The sequence below is a fragment of the Lepisosteus oculatus genome, chromosome 19, assembly GCF_040954835.1.
Source record: "Lepisosteus oculatus isolate fLepOcu1 chromosome 19, fLepOcu1.hap2, whole genome shotgun sequence".
Taxonomy (NCBI): Eukaryota; Metazoa; Chordata; class Actinopteri; order Semionotiformes; family Lepisosteidae; genus Lepisosteus; species Lepisosteus oculatus.
In genome coordinates this window covers 3,840,662-3,856,038 of record NC_090714.1, presented here as the reverse complement: position 1 = coordinate 3,856,038, position 15,377 = coordinate 3,840,662, and the positions used below count along the sequence as shown (strand labels likewise).

At 44.6% G+C, this 15,377-nt stretch overlaps 2 protein-coding genes across 3 annotated transcripts in view; one reads left to right on the top strand and one right to left on the bottom strand.

The window, feature by feature from the left end:
* vasnb (vasorin b) overlaps positions 1-13,197 on the top strand; it is a 36,994-nt gene extending 23,797 nt beyond the window's left edge. For both annotated transcript variants that reach the window (XM_015359868.2, XM_015359869.2), the window contains one exon: positions 8,686-13,197. In XM_015359868.2, the coding sequence (XP_015215354.2) occupies positions 8,694-10,676 (1,983 nt within the window). In that variant the 5' untranslated portion in view covers positions 8,686-8,693 and the 3' untranslated portion in view covers positions 10,677-13,197. The remainder of the gene's footprint in view (positions 1-8,685) is intronic.
* Positions 1-15,377, bottom strand: part of coro7 (coronin 7) — a 190,597-nt gene that overhangs the window by 77,332 nt on the left and 97,888 nt on the right. The gene's annotated exons all lie outside the window — the stretch shown is intronic.

The following is a 15,377-nucleotide window of genomic DNA, read 5'->3' as shown; positions in this document are numbered from 1 at the left end:
CTCTGCTGAACAGGGGCCTGGTGCATCTTAACTTTGGACCACTCCAGCAACACCAAAAAGCACAACACCATGCTTTTAAACTGAAGGACCATTTAACACCTTTTTGAAAAGGCAGTGAAGTTCAGCAATTACAGTTTAATTGCTTTAACAAGAGGAGATAGTCTGAACTGACACCGACCTCACTAGAACAGGTGGTAGCTGGTTACAGGCACCGAGAATGGTTATGGTTCTGTTAAATTTGTCGACCCTTTAAGCTCAGCAGTCAAGCTATTTCATGGCTTCTTACTTCCTGGTTAAAAAAGGTTTTGAAAAGTGCCTTGCTCCTGTCGCCGAGTGCAGTTTAAATTACACCCCAGTAATTTAAAGAGTGACTCAGCCTTGATTAACACACAAATCCTGGATCTGTCTCTGCCTATTGTAGGGGGATAGATCACTGAGAAAAAGCTGTAACTAAATATGAGAAAACCTGTGCCAAAATTACTGCTATCTTCTTATTGATTAATGCAATAATTTAAAAAGCTTAAACACAGTCCTCACATGACCCCTGAACAACATAAAAACTCACTCGATCTAGTGCTCAGCGGCAGAAAGATGATTAACCAAGAAATAGTCCAGTTTTACAAAGGGATGACTTGGCTTTAGTGCAACGAACTTTGTATTTTTTCCAAAAGAGATGACATGACATGACCCCAGACAAAGGTAGGCCATTTTTCTAAGCTTTCTGCTTCAGCCCTCACGCGTCTTCTTGATTACCAAAAGCAAAGGCAAACCTGTCAAGCCATAAATCCAAAATAAGGAGTGTTTCAAGAAGAAATATTCTCCCTGGGCATTTCCAATACATCACAGGCTGACTTTGAAGCTCGCACACAACTTCCTCTTTGTTCCTGTAACTTTCAAGCTCATAAGTGATGAGTTATCGGTTTGTGTCATGGTTGTTAATGAATTATATCAGTTTAGGTAGGAAGGACAAACTGCATTTTCTGCTACTAACAAGAAAAAAGCCGCTATCTCCAGTAGCTATACAACTTACATTCTGAAAGGTTTCCCTTTCCCTTACAGCTTCTGTGGTTTCGTTTTAAGTTTTATTGCAGGTTTAGGCTGACTGCTTATGTCCTTTAAAATGAAACTATGGAAAACACTTGCTGGTGGTGAATTTCGTTGGAGGGGAGTTCAATGAGGTGGCCAGGGGACTAAAGTCCACCTCCCCCAGCTTCTTCCTCACTCTCTCGCCTCTCTCCGCCTGTCAGGACACTGTGGTTAATGTGTTTGTGCTGCCATGGTGATGGATAGACGTGGTGCATTGTGGGTAACAAAAGCCAGCTGTGGGCCAGGAAGGTGATGACAGAGAAGACGAGAAACATGGAGTTCTGTTACATCTCACTGTTGGGGTGGGGTTATGAAATGTGAAGAATGTGGAGGGTAACCGAACATTGGACTAGCATCCCGCTAAAATGACCTTCAGTTCATCGATGGATTTTGGCTAGTTTATGGTCGGAGTTGGTTTTTCAGGCTAGTTTGGGAGTCCCATTACACCACAGCATGGTAGGGCAGGGCAGAGTAACACAGACTGAGGTTTCTGGGAGGGCAACAGCGGTAGCCTACAGTGTTGCTGTCTGAAACAGACGTTTTGGTTCTCATCTCGACTGATCTTCTGCATTGTGGTAAAGTCGAGATGCACTCTGTGATGGAAGGGATTGACATCGCCTGAATGAATATTTCTGCTTCTTTCTTTTGGGTCGTTTCCTGTATCGGCGAGTAGAAGGTCAAGCAAAAAGGCTTTAAGACAGCACGCAAACCTTTCTTCTCGCAGGACTCGCGTAAGGCACACTCCTGCACAGTCCATCTCTCATTAACCCCCTGACCCACCTTGCCGCAGCTGCAAGCTGGCGAAATTCCAAACCCAGGAGAGAAAAAGGAAACAAAACTGAAAACGTCCGCTGTCCCGCCCCGCCCCCCCCCCTCCGGAGATAAACAGGGAGAGGGAGCGCTGCTGCTGGGGGCGTCCCGAAAGCCGAAAAAGAAACTGGGAGCAGTGAGCCTGGGTTTCTAGCTGTGGACTGCTGTGGCCTGCGTGTACCCCATCTGCACATTCCTGCCCCCAGCACTCACCCCCCCTCTGCGGCCCTACCTGCGGCCTCCTCTTGAAGATAAAGGCTCTTCACATGGCTTTTCTGATTCGCTAACTGCCCCAGCTCGCTTCAGCTGATGAAAGCCAATCAGCGCTGCTTCTGTGGTGGGGGGTGGAGGATTAGCTTCTCCTTTCTTTTTCCTCCCCTCCTGAAAACAGACAGCACTCTCCTTTCTTCCGCATTTGTTGCCGGAATGTGTCGGGAAAAGCTGCTCTCCGCGTTAGGAAAAAAAAGAGCACGGACAAAATTACATAGCATTACGTTTTAATGTTGCGCTCAAGCTTTTTCGGGCCTTTGACATCTGTTTTGTTCACAATATTACTGGGGGAACTTTTATAAATACAATTATTAATAAAATGGCGAGGCTTATGTGTATTGTCACTTGCGACACAGTCCTACGCTTTTTTAAAGAGCTTCTTCTTAACACACCTGATTATTGACAGGGTGTCAGGCTGTATTCTATAAATTCCTTCATACGGTTTCAGAACTGTGTATGATGTAGTAATGCACTGAATCATCTTGAACGTCATGAACAATCGAAAAGAATCAACCTAAAGCAGGAAGGCGAGATTCCGATTGAATTTCTAGAAAAGTATGTTTCTGACTTTATTCGCGCAGATATGGCTAGAACAATTCTCTTTACGGTGTGCATGTACTCTCAGGCATAGGCTGCTAGCTCCTGGGACATTCCATTCATATAATGTGCAGCCTAACTCTTCCATTTACCAAAGCAGAAGCTGGACAGACAGGGCACTACTGTATGTAATCCTGAGACTGATTGACTCGGCAGAAGCATCTCCAAGACCATGCTGCTAAAACAACGTCGAAATCAAACAGCTCTGGTAGCATGCACTGCATAAGGCAATCTGTGGTAACTTCCGATGGCATAAATCCAGCAGTCCCACTAATCAAGCCACTGCCTACTGAGGCTCCCTCATTCTTCCAGCTCCAGCCACCCCTGCAAACCCAGGCTGTTATCACAACATCTCAGCAGACGCAATGCCAGACTCAACTGCTGCGAGGTTTCTTGTTTTGTTTTTCTACACATTTGATGTGCAGGAGATGTTTGGATGAGGTCATTTAGAGTGAGTCAGCTGGAACGGAGAAACTTTGACAAAACTCCACTTTTGGCAAAGCAGCCCTCTTGTTCTTTGTGTCTCATTTTTTATTAGGAAGACAAGGATCTTGTGTGCATTGGTACAGCTCTCCTTGCCCAACGCTGCAGTTTAGAATAGACTGAGTCACCTTAGTATGGTCCTCCTTTCCTGTCTGTGCAAGAGCTATTGAGAAAAGAAAGGGATCAGGTTGGGGATAGGAGCCAGAATAAAGGGAATCAGGTTGGGGATAGGAGCCAGAATAAAGGGAATCAGGTTGGGGATAGGAGCCAGAATAAAGGGAATCAGGTTGGGGATAGGAGGCAGAATTAGGGGCTCAGGTTGGGGATAGGAGCAAGATTAAGGGGCTCAGGTTGGGGATAGGAGGCAGAATTAGGGGCTCAGGTTGGCAGGGATAGTGGACACTATACTCTACCTACCAGAATCCTACCTAAAGGAAAAAGAGTACCCTCTCCCTCTCTCACCTCTCTTCTGTCTCTCTGTCTACCATCTTGTTTTTCTCTTTTTCCGCTGTCTCTCTTTTTAAAAGCACTCTTCCTTGGCGTGGCTGAAAAACTTTGCTCTGAGCCTTCTTGTTTTCCGATAACCTCTCTTCTGGTGGGGGTTCCATCTTCAAGTATCTGTTGCTCTCAAAACACTAACGTATTTGCAAACAGGATGTCAAAGGGTTTAGGTCAACAACAACATAGATATAATGGTATGGGTTTCTCAGAAGGCATTAATGCAAAAACATAAACGAGAATTAGATCTCCTTCCTGAGGGACTACAAAGAAAATGTATAGAAATAATTAAATAATTAACTGTTAGACTCAAAACCTCTTTTAAAAATTGCAATTGCTTTTCACTTTTGGATTCTTGGTCCTGCGGGTTTCATAACAGAATGCCAAGACAACACTCTAAAAACTGAACATGTTTGAGTTTAAAAATAAAAGAAAAAATCACAATAGAACTTGCCGACAAAAGAAATAAGCTCCATTTTCCAATAGCAATATCTACGTTTTGGCTAGTGTCTTCAAACACAGCATTAATGTTGAGGTATGGTGAATTGTATGGTGTTTGGTATATTGGTGCTCTTGCTATGGTGATGATGAGTGAATTATCTTGGAGAGCATGACAGACTTTAATGTTCCCTACCTTTACCTGCCTGGTGTTTTACTTCCCAAGCAGCATGCTTTTAGTTTTCAGACTGTACATAAATCCATACCACGAGGTCTGGTGAGTCAGGTAAAGGCCATTATGATGAGGAAAGTCATGCTGGCTTGTTAAATTCAAGTACATTTCCTGTAAATTCTCTAGGGAACAGGCAGTTGCAGGTCCTCCGATTGCTGGGCTAGAAAGGGTTAGTTTTGCAGAGACCTGGAAGCTCTTCAATTGGTTTCAAGTGCGTCAATGAAGCACCTCTTGGTGCAGTATAGGTGAAACACCTCAAACCTCACTGGAGATGTCTTCCCTCTCTAACCCTGCGCACACTTTGGAATCCCAGGATGATTTAACCCCCAGAGTGTTTTGGGATGAACTGCATGGAGAGGGTAGGGATGTCAAAGGGCTGTACCAGCCTCTGAACTCTGGGAAACGGATCCAAAACACGGCCAAGCGCCAGTTCCATTTTCAAAAGCCTGTGCTTGTGATTTGTTGAGATCACATCCGTGCTCTTGAGACTGCTTTTTTTAGTCTCATATCAACATCTTCAGGGTGGATCATAATCTGGAAGGCAGCAAATATTTAGCCCATTAATATAGGTTAGGATCTGACTGACATTAGGATTTTTAGTCTTTGACTGTAATATGTCTTGGTTTGTTAATATTTTGTGCCTGGTGTAAGTGTAAACCACAAGCACATTCTCAGAGTATGTGGAAAACACATTCAATAGAACATTCATGTGAGCTCCATTCCTCTATTACTTAACAGGAGCCTAAGAACTGTTCTGAGTGGAGGAGCTGCTATCAGAACAGTGAATGCTCGCACCCACAGCCTACTGGCATCACCCAAAGAGTTATCAGAGCATTCCAAACAATGAGCATTGTTGCAGACAGAACACAAGCATCATTCCATCCGCCCTCTGGTCTGCGAAAGTGACAATTAATATGGTAAATCACTTTTGAAAACTTTTTATACAGTACATACATATTTTCCACTTCTAGCAATCCAGTTTCTATTTGCGATTAATCATCCCATTTTGCTAAGTATTTTTTTTTTAAATGAACTTTGTCAAACCCCTGAATTTAGTTTTTGCCCTTCTACAGTGTTTGATGATCCTCCTAAATTGGCAGCACCTGCACATTGGCCTGCTTTACCGCCATAATGATCTCCACATCAAATATATGTCTAGAAGATATAAATTAAGAAGAGTGATCCTTAATTTATTTATGTTCTTGACCGACTGAGCTTTTCTGAAGCCCAGTTTGTAAGGCTATTCTACTATAATCTGGAAGACCCTGAATCTGGACAACTAATCTTTGAACCCAAAGGGTTCTGCTTTTCCAAGGCAAGGTTTCTCCCCTGCCCTGGACTTGGAAAGAACTCTGCACTGCAATCAAGGTCTCTATCTGGGCCAGAACCAAAACAGGGGCCACAACACAGAGCAGGTCTCGTCTCCATCTATGGAGCATATCCTCCCAAAAGGAAAGGAATGAAAGAAAAAAAATCATTTTAAAAAAGAGGAATGGAACAAAATATACAGATGAAATTCATGTCACTGAATTACAGTCTCAGTAGTTGAAGGCCAAGTCTCTGAAGTAAGAAGCCATGTATTTGATTAATTTGAATGCGCAGACAGTACTAAAACCTTTCAGAGGAATATCAACTGCAGGTAGTTCTTAAAAGGCAGTAAGAAAAACCGCCTGTTGGAAACACAACTGTTTTCAGGGAACACTGACTAACCCGCATTCCTAGTTTCTAATCCGTAAGAAATGTAGACGGAATAAATCTCATTCTGAGTGAAATAAAAGCACGACTCCTGGTTGTAATCTTCAAATTCTGAGGCTTTAACCAAGTCACGAACTTCAGTTAACTCCCTTGCTGTTAAAGGACGCAGGTGGGTTTAACAACTATATATACATCACTGGCAGTTTTATTAAAACTCTCTGGGTGCCTGCGTTGTCATTTATTGTAACAGTAAACCTTCTACATCCACAGTGAGCATGGTACCCGTTCTCAAACAGGTTAAGAATGCCCAGACACCTGTCATATTGTCCTGAGCTCCTGCTCAGGTATTAAAAGCTTGATTTCTTTAGGTATGCCTTTACGTTTCTCGGTTTCATCCTCCTTTCGGTCTCTGAAAAGCTATAAAAAGCAGCTTTCTCATTCCTCCCATCCTTTCTTCCTTTATACCTGAAGAGCTTCTGTCTCCGACTCAGAGACAAAGGGTCCCCAGTCTGCGGTGAACAGAAGCAGGGCTGCACACCATTCAGTTAACCCACATTGGCCCCCTTCTCCTGAAAACATGAACAAGGCCAGTGCCTGTCTTGTCTTTTGAAACTAGGGGGTACAGGAGCTTACATTAGCCTCTGCGCGCCATGTCTCAGCTCTAATTAACAGCTGCCTACCAGCATCTTGCCATTAGCTTGTCAAACATCGACTCTTGTACCATTTTTTTCTTACACAGAAGAATTTTTCCTCTCTGGCTAGAAACAGTTACAAAGTTTAAAGGGCTTTGTGGGTTAAAATCAGAACTACGCAATGTGCCCAGTCAAGATGACTTCAAGAGTTAATACACTGTGTATATAAAAACTGTTTCTGAAACAGCCCAGAGATGGCCGGACAAAGACATTCCCCACATCACTTGTTTATTTATTTTGCAGAGTTAGGAAGGAGCTCATCACAGCAGCTGTCTGTTTTCTAACCCTACGCAGGCTGCGTTTCAAAGAGCACAGAGCTGGTTAGAAACAGCCAGGTAAATGTGTGTAAATGACACTTTGCTGGAAAGGGACAGGGGGTGAGCTGTGGAAGAGTCTAGGAAACACTTTCACAAAGCACTGCTTTTGAATAACCGGGACTTAAGAAAATTAGCACTCCCAAAAATAGAAGTCCAGTTTTCAGACAGTACTTCTGTTCCCCCACATGTCCTCATGTTCATGCAACCTCAGAGGTTGATGTGTCTATGCCTACTCCATTTGGAGAGTGGTGTTTTGGTTTCCTATTTTACCATGCTTGAAAGAGTAGGGGTGTGAGCCCTGATGTTCTGAATAAGTTTTAATTTGGCTCTGCACATGTGGCCTCCCTAAAGGTGCCCCTTAATCAGTTAAACTATTTTTAACATCATGTCATCCAGATGGGGCTGCACTTCAGTGGTGATGAAGCTGGGGCCCTCTTAAATGTAAAGCACTCTGAGAAAAGCACTATATAAATATATGGAATTACTATTCTATGCATTTCTACTATTCTACTATTCTCTGTGTTAAAGGGGAACTGCAATACTGTTTTTATATTTCAGGGTTTGAAAAAATCGGCACAGATCAATGCATATGAAACCACAATGACAGGAAAATGTATATATAATGTGTAAAACCTCCAATATACATCACAAAATAGACTAAATTTCCAGGTGTGTGCAGCACCATATTCTGCGATTCTGAACGAGGCAACCAAATTTACGGTGTAAGGAAGCATGCTTGTGAAATATTGCTCTCAACTTTGAGATGGTTTTGCTCGTACATTGCATTACATTAGTCATTAGTGTGACTAGTGAGCAGGAAGGGCTGCTTCACATCGCAATTCTTGTGAGCTCTCAACAGCATGGTGACTACTCAGTACTTCCACAAAGTTCCCGATTTTGTGCTTAATTTGGAATTTGTAAAATTATGCGATACCGTCAATTAATTTATTTTGTTACCGAGATTTAAGAACCGGTCTGAGAAACTGGGACTGCGGTTCCTCTTTAAGACTACTCGGTTTCGTGTGGCAGGGCTGCGTTCACTCACTCCTGTGGGTACTTTTTAACTAGACACCTCAATGGCAAGGTACTCAAGTTGATAATCTCAAAGTAAATACCAAAAAAAAAGAAGAATGGGCAGTCAACTCATGTTCCTAGTCATACAAAAATAACAATGACAAGATATATTACAAAAGTCAATAAAATACATTGTGACTAACCAATGTAAAAGACCAGTGTTTGCTCACACTTTTGTCTCAGATGCTTGTGCAGGTTTTTTTCTCCCTAGACTAGATCTTCTACAATATCCTCAATTGATCTCGTTTCAGAAACCATGAAAGCCACTGCTATGATTTACCCTTCAGCGAAGGGCCTTGGGCCTGGTATTTTCTTTTCTGAAAAGTTCATACCTGGTTGGATAACAATTATTCCACTAAAGACAGCATTGTGTGGATTATTGATATACTGGAATACAAACAAGTAGATGGAACACTGTTTTCTCTTTGCAAATATCCTGTACTGTTGTAGCTTCAAAGGCCCTGACTTTGCTCGTCTTTTTGTATCCCTGCAGCGGAAACCATGAGGTGCCTCCTCCTCTTGCTCCTCTGCCCGACAGTCTTCACAGATGCCTGCCCCCGAGGCTGCAGCTGCAGCAATCCCAGCAACATCTTCTGTATCAATTCACAGCTTAAGTCTATGCCTGAGGGACTCCCTGAAGACACAAAGAACCTCTTCCTTTTTCAGAACGGCATCTCCTCTCTGAGCGCAGAGAAATTTGCTGGACTGGACAGCTTGGAGCTACTGGATCTCTCCCAGAATTTAGTCTCTGAGCTGCCCAGCCAAGTGTTCAGACCCCTGTCTTCCCTCCGCAACCTGGATCTGTCCTCCAATGAGATAGTGGAGATATCCAGAGGGAGCTTTGCAGGCTTGGGCTTGCTGGAGCGCCTCTATCTTAATGGCAACCGTATCAAGAGCATCCACCCCTCAGCCTTTGATGGCCTAGGCCACCTGCTAGAGTTGAAGCTGCAGAACAATCAGCTCACTACGCTACCTGCCCTTCACGTGCCCAAGCTGCTTCTCCTTGACATCAGCTTCAACAAAATCCCTTCGCTGAGACCGGAGGACCTCCAGACAGTCAACCTCGAGTCTCTAAAGATGGCAGGAATGGGCCTCAGCTATTTGGATGATAACCTCCTGAAGAGCTTAGGTAACCTTCATGACCTGGACCTGTCTAAAAACCAGCTGAAGGCAGTGCCTGCTGCTCTTAAACAGGCAAGAGGCCTGACCAAGCTCAGCCTAGCAGGGAACACCCAGGTGAGCCAGCTTAAGAAGGAGGACTTCCAGAATCTGGAGTCCCTGCAAGAGTTGGACCTGAGCAATCTCAATCTTCAGGGCTTTCCTGATGGCTTCCTGCAGCTATTTTCTCGGTTGCACACACTCTCTGTGGCTGAAAACCCTTTCAACTGCATATGCCCATTGGCCTGGTTTCCCCCTTGGGTACAGAGCAGCAAGGTGCATTTGCAAAGGAATGAGGAAACCAGATGCCACTTCCCCCTCCTCAACGCAGGAAAGATTCTTAAGACCCTAGAACACAAGGAGTTTGGATGTCCTACCACCACCACCATGATGACAACCACTTTCACCACCACCACCCCTGATCCTCCTGTTATCAGCACCCTCTCGACAACCACAATGACCATCACCACTTCAAGTGAGAGTCCTCTGGCTGATGACGAGAGGTCCCCTCCTCCTGGCTCCCCCGAACCCAACAGCAGCTCTGACCCAGACGTTTGGTTCTGCCCCTCCAACATCTGCCTCAATGGAGGCTCCTGCCAGCTGGACCACAAGGGCAACCTGGAGTGTACCTGTCCCACAGGCTCCTGGGGGCTCTACTGTGAGGAGAAGGAGGACACGACTCTGCCTGTATCCACCCCAACTGTAACGACGGAGCCCGCCATCAGCCCCAGGGCAGCCACTAGCACCTCCATCCTGGTGGACCTCCACCGGTACATCCAGGCACGGCCTCAGCTCAGGGGGATCCGGCTCACCTACAAAAACTTGTCGGGGCCGGACAAACGCCCCGTGCAGATCAGCGTGCCGGCCTCCTACCCCGAGTACACGCTGCGGGGGCTCAGGCCCAACTCCACTTACCACATCTGTGCCAGCCCCCTGGCGGAGCCAGGGAAAGAGGACAGCTTCTGCATGGTGGCCCGGACGTCCTCCGTCCCACAAACCCCTGCTCCCGTCACCCAGACCAAAGACGCCGAGCTGACCGCCATGATCATCCCCTTGGTGGCGGTCGTCCTGCTGATTGCGGTGGCGGCGGCGGGAGCCACTTATTACGTCCGCCGGAGGCGAGCGAAGGGGCACCCGGACCTGGGCGCTGACCCCTGCCCCTTGGAGCTGGAGGGTGTGAAGGCTTGCCTGGAGAACGGGGCCCTGCCCCAGAAGACACCTGAGCTCTCGCAACCCCAGAACGGGTTGGAATATGAGGTCCCGTTGATGCAGGGGCAGAATCCCGCCAACAACAACGTGGCGGTGTTGAAACCCTCTTACTTCTGACTTGGACCAGCTCTGAACTCTGTCCACTAGGGGGAGAACTCTTCCCCTGCCCACGCTGGCAGTGCAGGGACACTGAGATACCGCCTGGGGAGAAAGTTCCGACGACCGTCAAGAGAGCAAATGATTGAATATTCATTTAAGTGCAATTATTGGTGGAATACGTAACATCTTATGGAAGAATTATTTTGAAATAACGGTGTGTTTCTATGTGTATATAGAGAGAGGAAGGACAGAGAGATAACTTAAGTGCCTCACATCATGTTCAGCTTTTTGCTGTTTGACTGTGGTTTTCCCACATGACGCTTGTTGGACGGACACGCAAGGCTGTGCGCTGGAGAAGACGTTGTGAACAAAAATATAAGAACTTCCTTATGTTCGGCTCATTTTTAGGCTAACGGTGTACTCCGTGCTAGCAATTTCTGTGTATGGTGCACTGGAGGGGTCAAAGGCCACGCACAACAGGTTCCCATGGAAACAGAGAGGTGTGCCTGTAGCACCTAGGGACAAATCATGATAACCTGACCTAGCCTCTCACCCCGCAAGGACCTCATCAGCCATGCTCTTCTAAAGACCCTAGAAATGAACACTACAAACTGTACTGTAAGTCAAGCTCTGATGGCTGAAATATTAGGATACTTTAACACCACACACTCCACAGCCTGCTAAAGTTATTACCTGGAGAACAGCTGGCATCAAAGGCACTGAAAGGCATAGGCAGGCCTACAGAGCTCTGTCTCCACTGCATTAGTGACCCTTCTGGAATATGGGAAAGAACACAGTCATTCCCTTGATCAGACAAGGTTCAATCCTGTTTGTTTTCACAACCAGGTCAAAGAATTTACCCGACAAACGTATGCTAAGTAAAGGTTCTAGCTGTAGGTATGGCAGACAATCCCCCAAAGACACAAAAAATAAGCGGTCAACAGGTACTGTAGAGAGATCGCCGCTGGATTTGTTTTTTTGGGGTTCTAACTGGCTTAACTGTAAGAAGAGCTGGCATTTTGCAATTTTAGCAGGAAGCAAGAGTGTCTAGTTTGGGGTACATTAAGGCATGTTGAAACCATTTCAGTAAAGATGACTCATAAAAAGCAAATGATTGGTAAATAAGACTAAAATAGTACAATGACAAAACTAACAACAGACCTTCTTAAAAGGGTTTTTATGAAGATATTTGGTGTAAGAAACTTTCAGAAATTGTGGTAACAATGCATGTAGAGCAGTTTAATTTAATCTTTTGGAGAGTTTTTAGATATTTGGATGTTTCATCAATAATGGAAAGGATTAAGGTAAATATTGGAAACAGCAGAACCTTACAATGAACCTTGAGTGGCATGCTGGGAACAGCAACATTTATGAAAATCACAGGCTTAACGAAGACATGCATGTCTTTTTGTAGTTAAATCAGTTCTTTTTCTTATCCCAGTTTATATTCTGTGCAGTTCTAAACTGCCATCTTCCATTTTTATAGACGGACAGAGCTTAATCATTTTCAAAGGCTGTCCGGGTTCCTGTCCGCTTTGAATATTTCAAACTCAATCTAGTTACTGCTAAAAGAAAATGATTAAGTCCTGCCTAGGAAAAAAAAATACAGGAATGGTAGAGGTTCACCAGAACTGCAATTAAGAAACACTGACCAACTAGTCACCATTTCCAGTTCGGCACAGGTAATGATGGGCTTCGCACCGAGCAGACACAAGGCACCACTTTCAAATGAAAAATCACAACCAAATATTGGCTTTGGAGCTGGCAGCTGGCAGGTTTTGATTTAAACTGGCTCCATCTCTTGGATTTTTAACTGTGGACTCATGTCTACAGAAGAGGCAGTTATATAAATAAATTCCCAAAGTTCACTGCTAGAACGTTGCCGGGGAAACGTTTTCTGGAAACTTCAGAGCCACAACCTCGTACAGCCTGATGCCACCCTCTGGGGGACATCCATCACAAAGGCACAGCACAGCCTGGAGGAGGTGCTTGGGTCACTACAGAGATGAGCGGCCTTTTGTTACGAGCGACTGACTCGATGTAAATACATGTTTAGACTGACGGGCCTGGTTGGGGCGGTGAACAGATTCAGCCCGGCTGGTAACCTGGTGGGGTGCGGGCGGTGAGAGAGGTTGTCCCCATCGCGGAGGGGGAGAAGGGGGCAACAACAGATTGACCTCTGTGAGGAAACTCTTTACCTTTTTAAGCACTTGTCCCAAAGTTCCAGAACTCCTTCGAAATGCCTTTTTGTTTTCTTTCTCTTCATTTTCCCACTCCGGTCTACACTTAAAGCCTGCTTTTTAACCTTGTACATAAACGAAATCAGTTAAAATAAAAGAAAACGCAGAAAACTTGAACTGGAACCTGCAGCTTGGTGACAAGAGAGATTGAAAGTATTCTGAATATTTTCGATGTGATTTGATTTTTTTTTCCCTGTTTATTTTGGGAAGTTTCTCTCTCTTTAGAGATTTGTGCTTATTTGTAAAACACAGCGCCCCTTTTAAAGCAGCAATTAAAAGAAACAAAAGGAAAACTTTAATTCTGACGGAGTCTGTCTTTTTTTCCTGGTGTGTTTATGTCTAGTGGGAAAATAGCAACAGGAGTATCTAAACCTGGGCCAATTTTCAGATAACTCCAGTGGGTTTAGGACACTATACATAAATCAGCCACTTAACACACTTTTCAATACAATGAGACAGCACTGAAGCAGCTACATGCGTATTAACAGAATAAAGTCTTTACCAAGAAAGCGAGTTGCACTAACAGTAGCACACACCCTTCTCGGTCTCCAGTTAGCACACAATCAGAGGAAGGTGCAGGAGAATCTTGAGATTCCTGTTAGATCTTTTAGGAGACACAATGTTCTTATGGTAAAGCTCTGTTTGAATGCTGCTGCATAATGGCTTCATAATCCCTTCATAACTGCCACACAAGACATTATCATCACCTGAAGTTCAAGTAGGTGGCTGCGTCAGCAGGCGTAGGCTACAAAGGAACGAGAAGAAAAAAAACAGAATGTTTCGGCTGTGGAGCCTTCTTCAGGTATGTGAATGTTTCTTTCCTTCTCCTTTCAGCATGGAACAAACCTTTACTTGTGCCGTTATCATCACATGCGCTATCCTTTTTCAAGCACTTGTGCAAACGACATAAGATGCCAATGTATTTCATTTAAGAATCATTTTGATGAAGGGGTTAGAAAGCCGTGATGCAGCCACATGCTAATTTTACCATTTTATTTTAATTGAAAAAGCAACACATTTTCTGCGTTAACCTAAGAAACCCACATGGTGCCGCACAAATGGATATCAAACATGGGACAACACCCTCCCACCCGCCGCCAGCAAACGTACTGACACACATTGTGAACCCGGAGGCTGGGTGAAAGCACTGAGAAACACAGCTGGTGTCTGAGCACCAAGAAGCCCACACATATCGTACAGCATTCCCTCTCCCTCACCTACCAGACTGCAGAGCAACTCCACAATGGACATTCCTGAGACAGACTGTGTTTCATCAAGGCGGTGGGGGTGGGAGGGCCATCTGACCAAAGTGGCACCTAATTATAGATCCAGATAATTGCAGGCTGCTGGATTCTTGCCCCTGGCTTGTGTTTGGCGTGGACACACTTAAACCATTACCTATCCTGCCACATAGCACTTCATAACAGGCCTCACTAATAAACACTTCATTAGCCCTGCACACCCATAGCATGCAGAAGAAAAAGCATTAAGGAGCAGGGTGTAAGTCTTCAGAGAGCAAATTACGAAGGAGAACCAGTTTATTCGCTATTACCCAGGTACAATCCACCCCAGTGGCAAAAGCAGGAACAGAAATAAGTCTGCTGCACAAACGTTTTAGGTTTTAGGTGTCTTCAGCTGTGCAGTCAAAATGCAGCTGTGAACTAGGAGTTTTCATAGATCCATCAGTTACATCTTCTAGGCAACATGGGGAGACAATTAAAAGAGGCAATCAGAAAGTTAGGGTATGTAGTTAGAAGTGTCTAATTTAAATCAACGGGTGTTGTTTTTAAAATTGCACATTGCACTGATAAGACCTCATTTCGAGGAAAGGGTACAATTAAGGTCACCATGTTACACAAAATACTGCTTCTCTGGAACCAATCTAGAGAGTGACCAGATATATTCCAGGGCTTAAACGAATGTCCTGCTCTTGAAGAACTGATTTTGTTTTTAGTGTTGAAAAGAGAAGACTGTGATGGGACCTAATTTATCTACTGTATTCAATAACCTCAAAGGTACTGACAAAGTCAACATTACAAGTTTCTTCAGTGAAAGGGCACATGTGGAAACTACAGGAAAGTGTGTTTAAAACCAACATGTTCACTGAGAGATAACCCCATACACTGCTTCAGACTCATCAGAAACACAAACCAGGGGATACAAATGAAAACCAAGGGGAAGGTGCATCTAAAACTGAGGACAGCAGCTCTTTTGGTTTACACAAAGGGCTGTGGGAGTCTGGAACAAGATACCCTGCAATGCTGTCAAAGCTGACGTCTTTCAAGGAGAAGCTGGATGAACTCCTGCAATCAATGGTGTGCCAGCTCCCAAACAAAACTCAAGGACCCAAATGGCCTCCTCTTGTTTGTAACCTTTTCAGTGTTGAACAAGAACCATTATTTCATGTTAATCTATTTCCTTGAAGGGGACGCATGCTGTGTGACTGCAGATTCTTGGTATCACAGTACCTGTGTGCGAA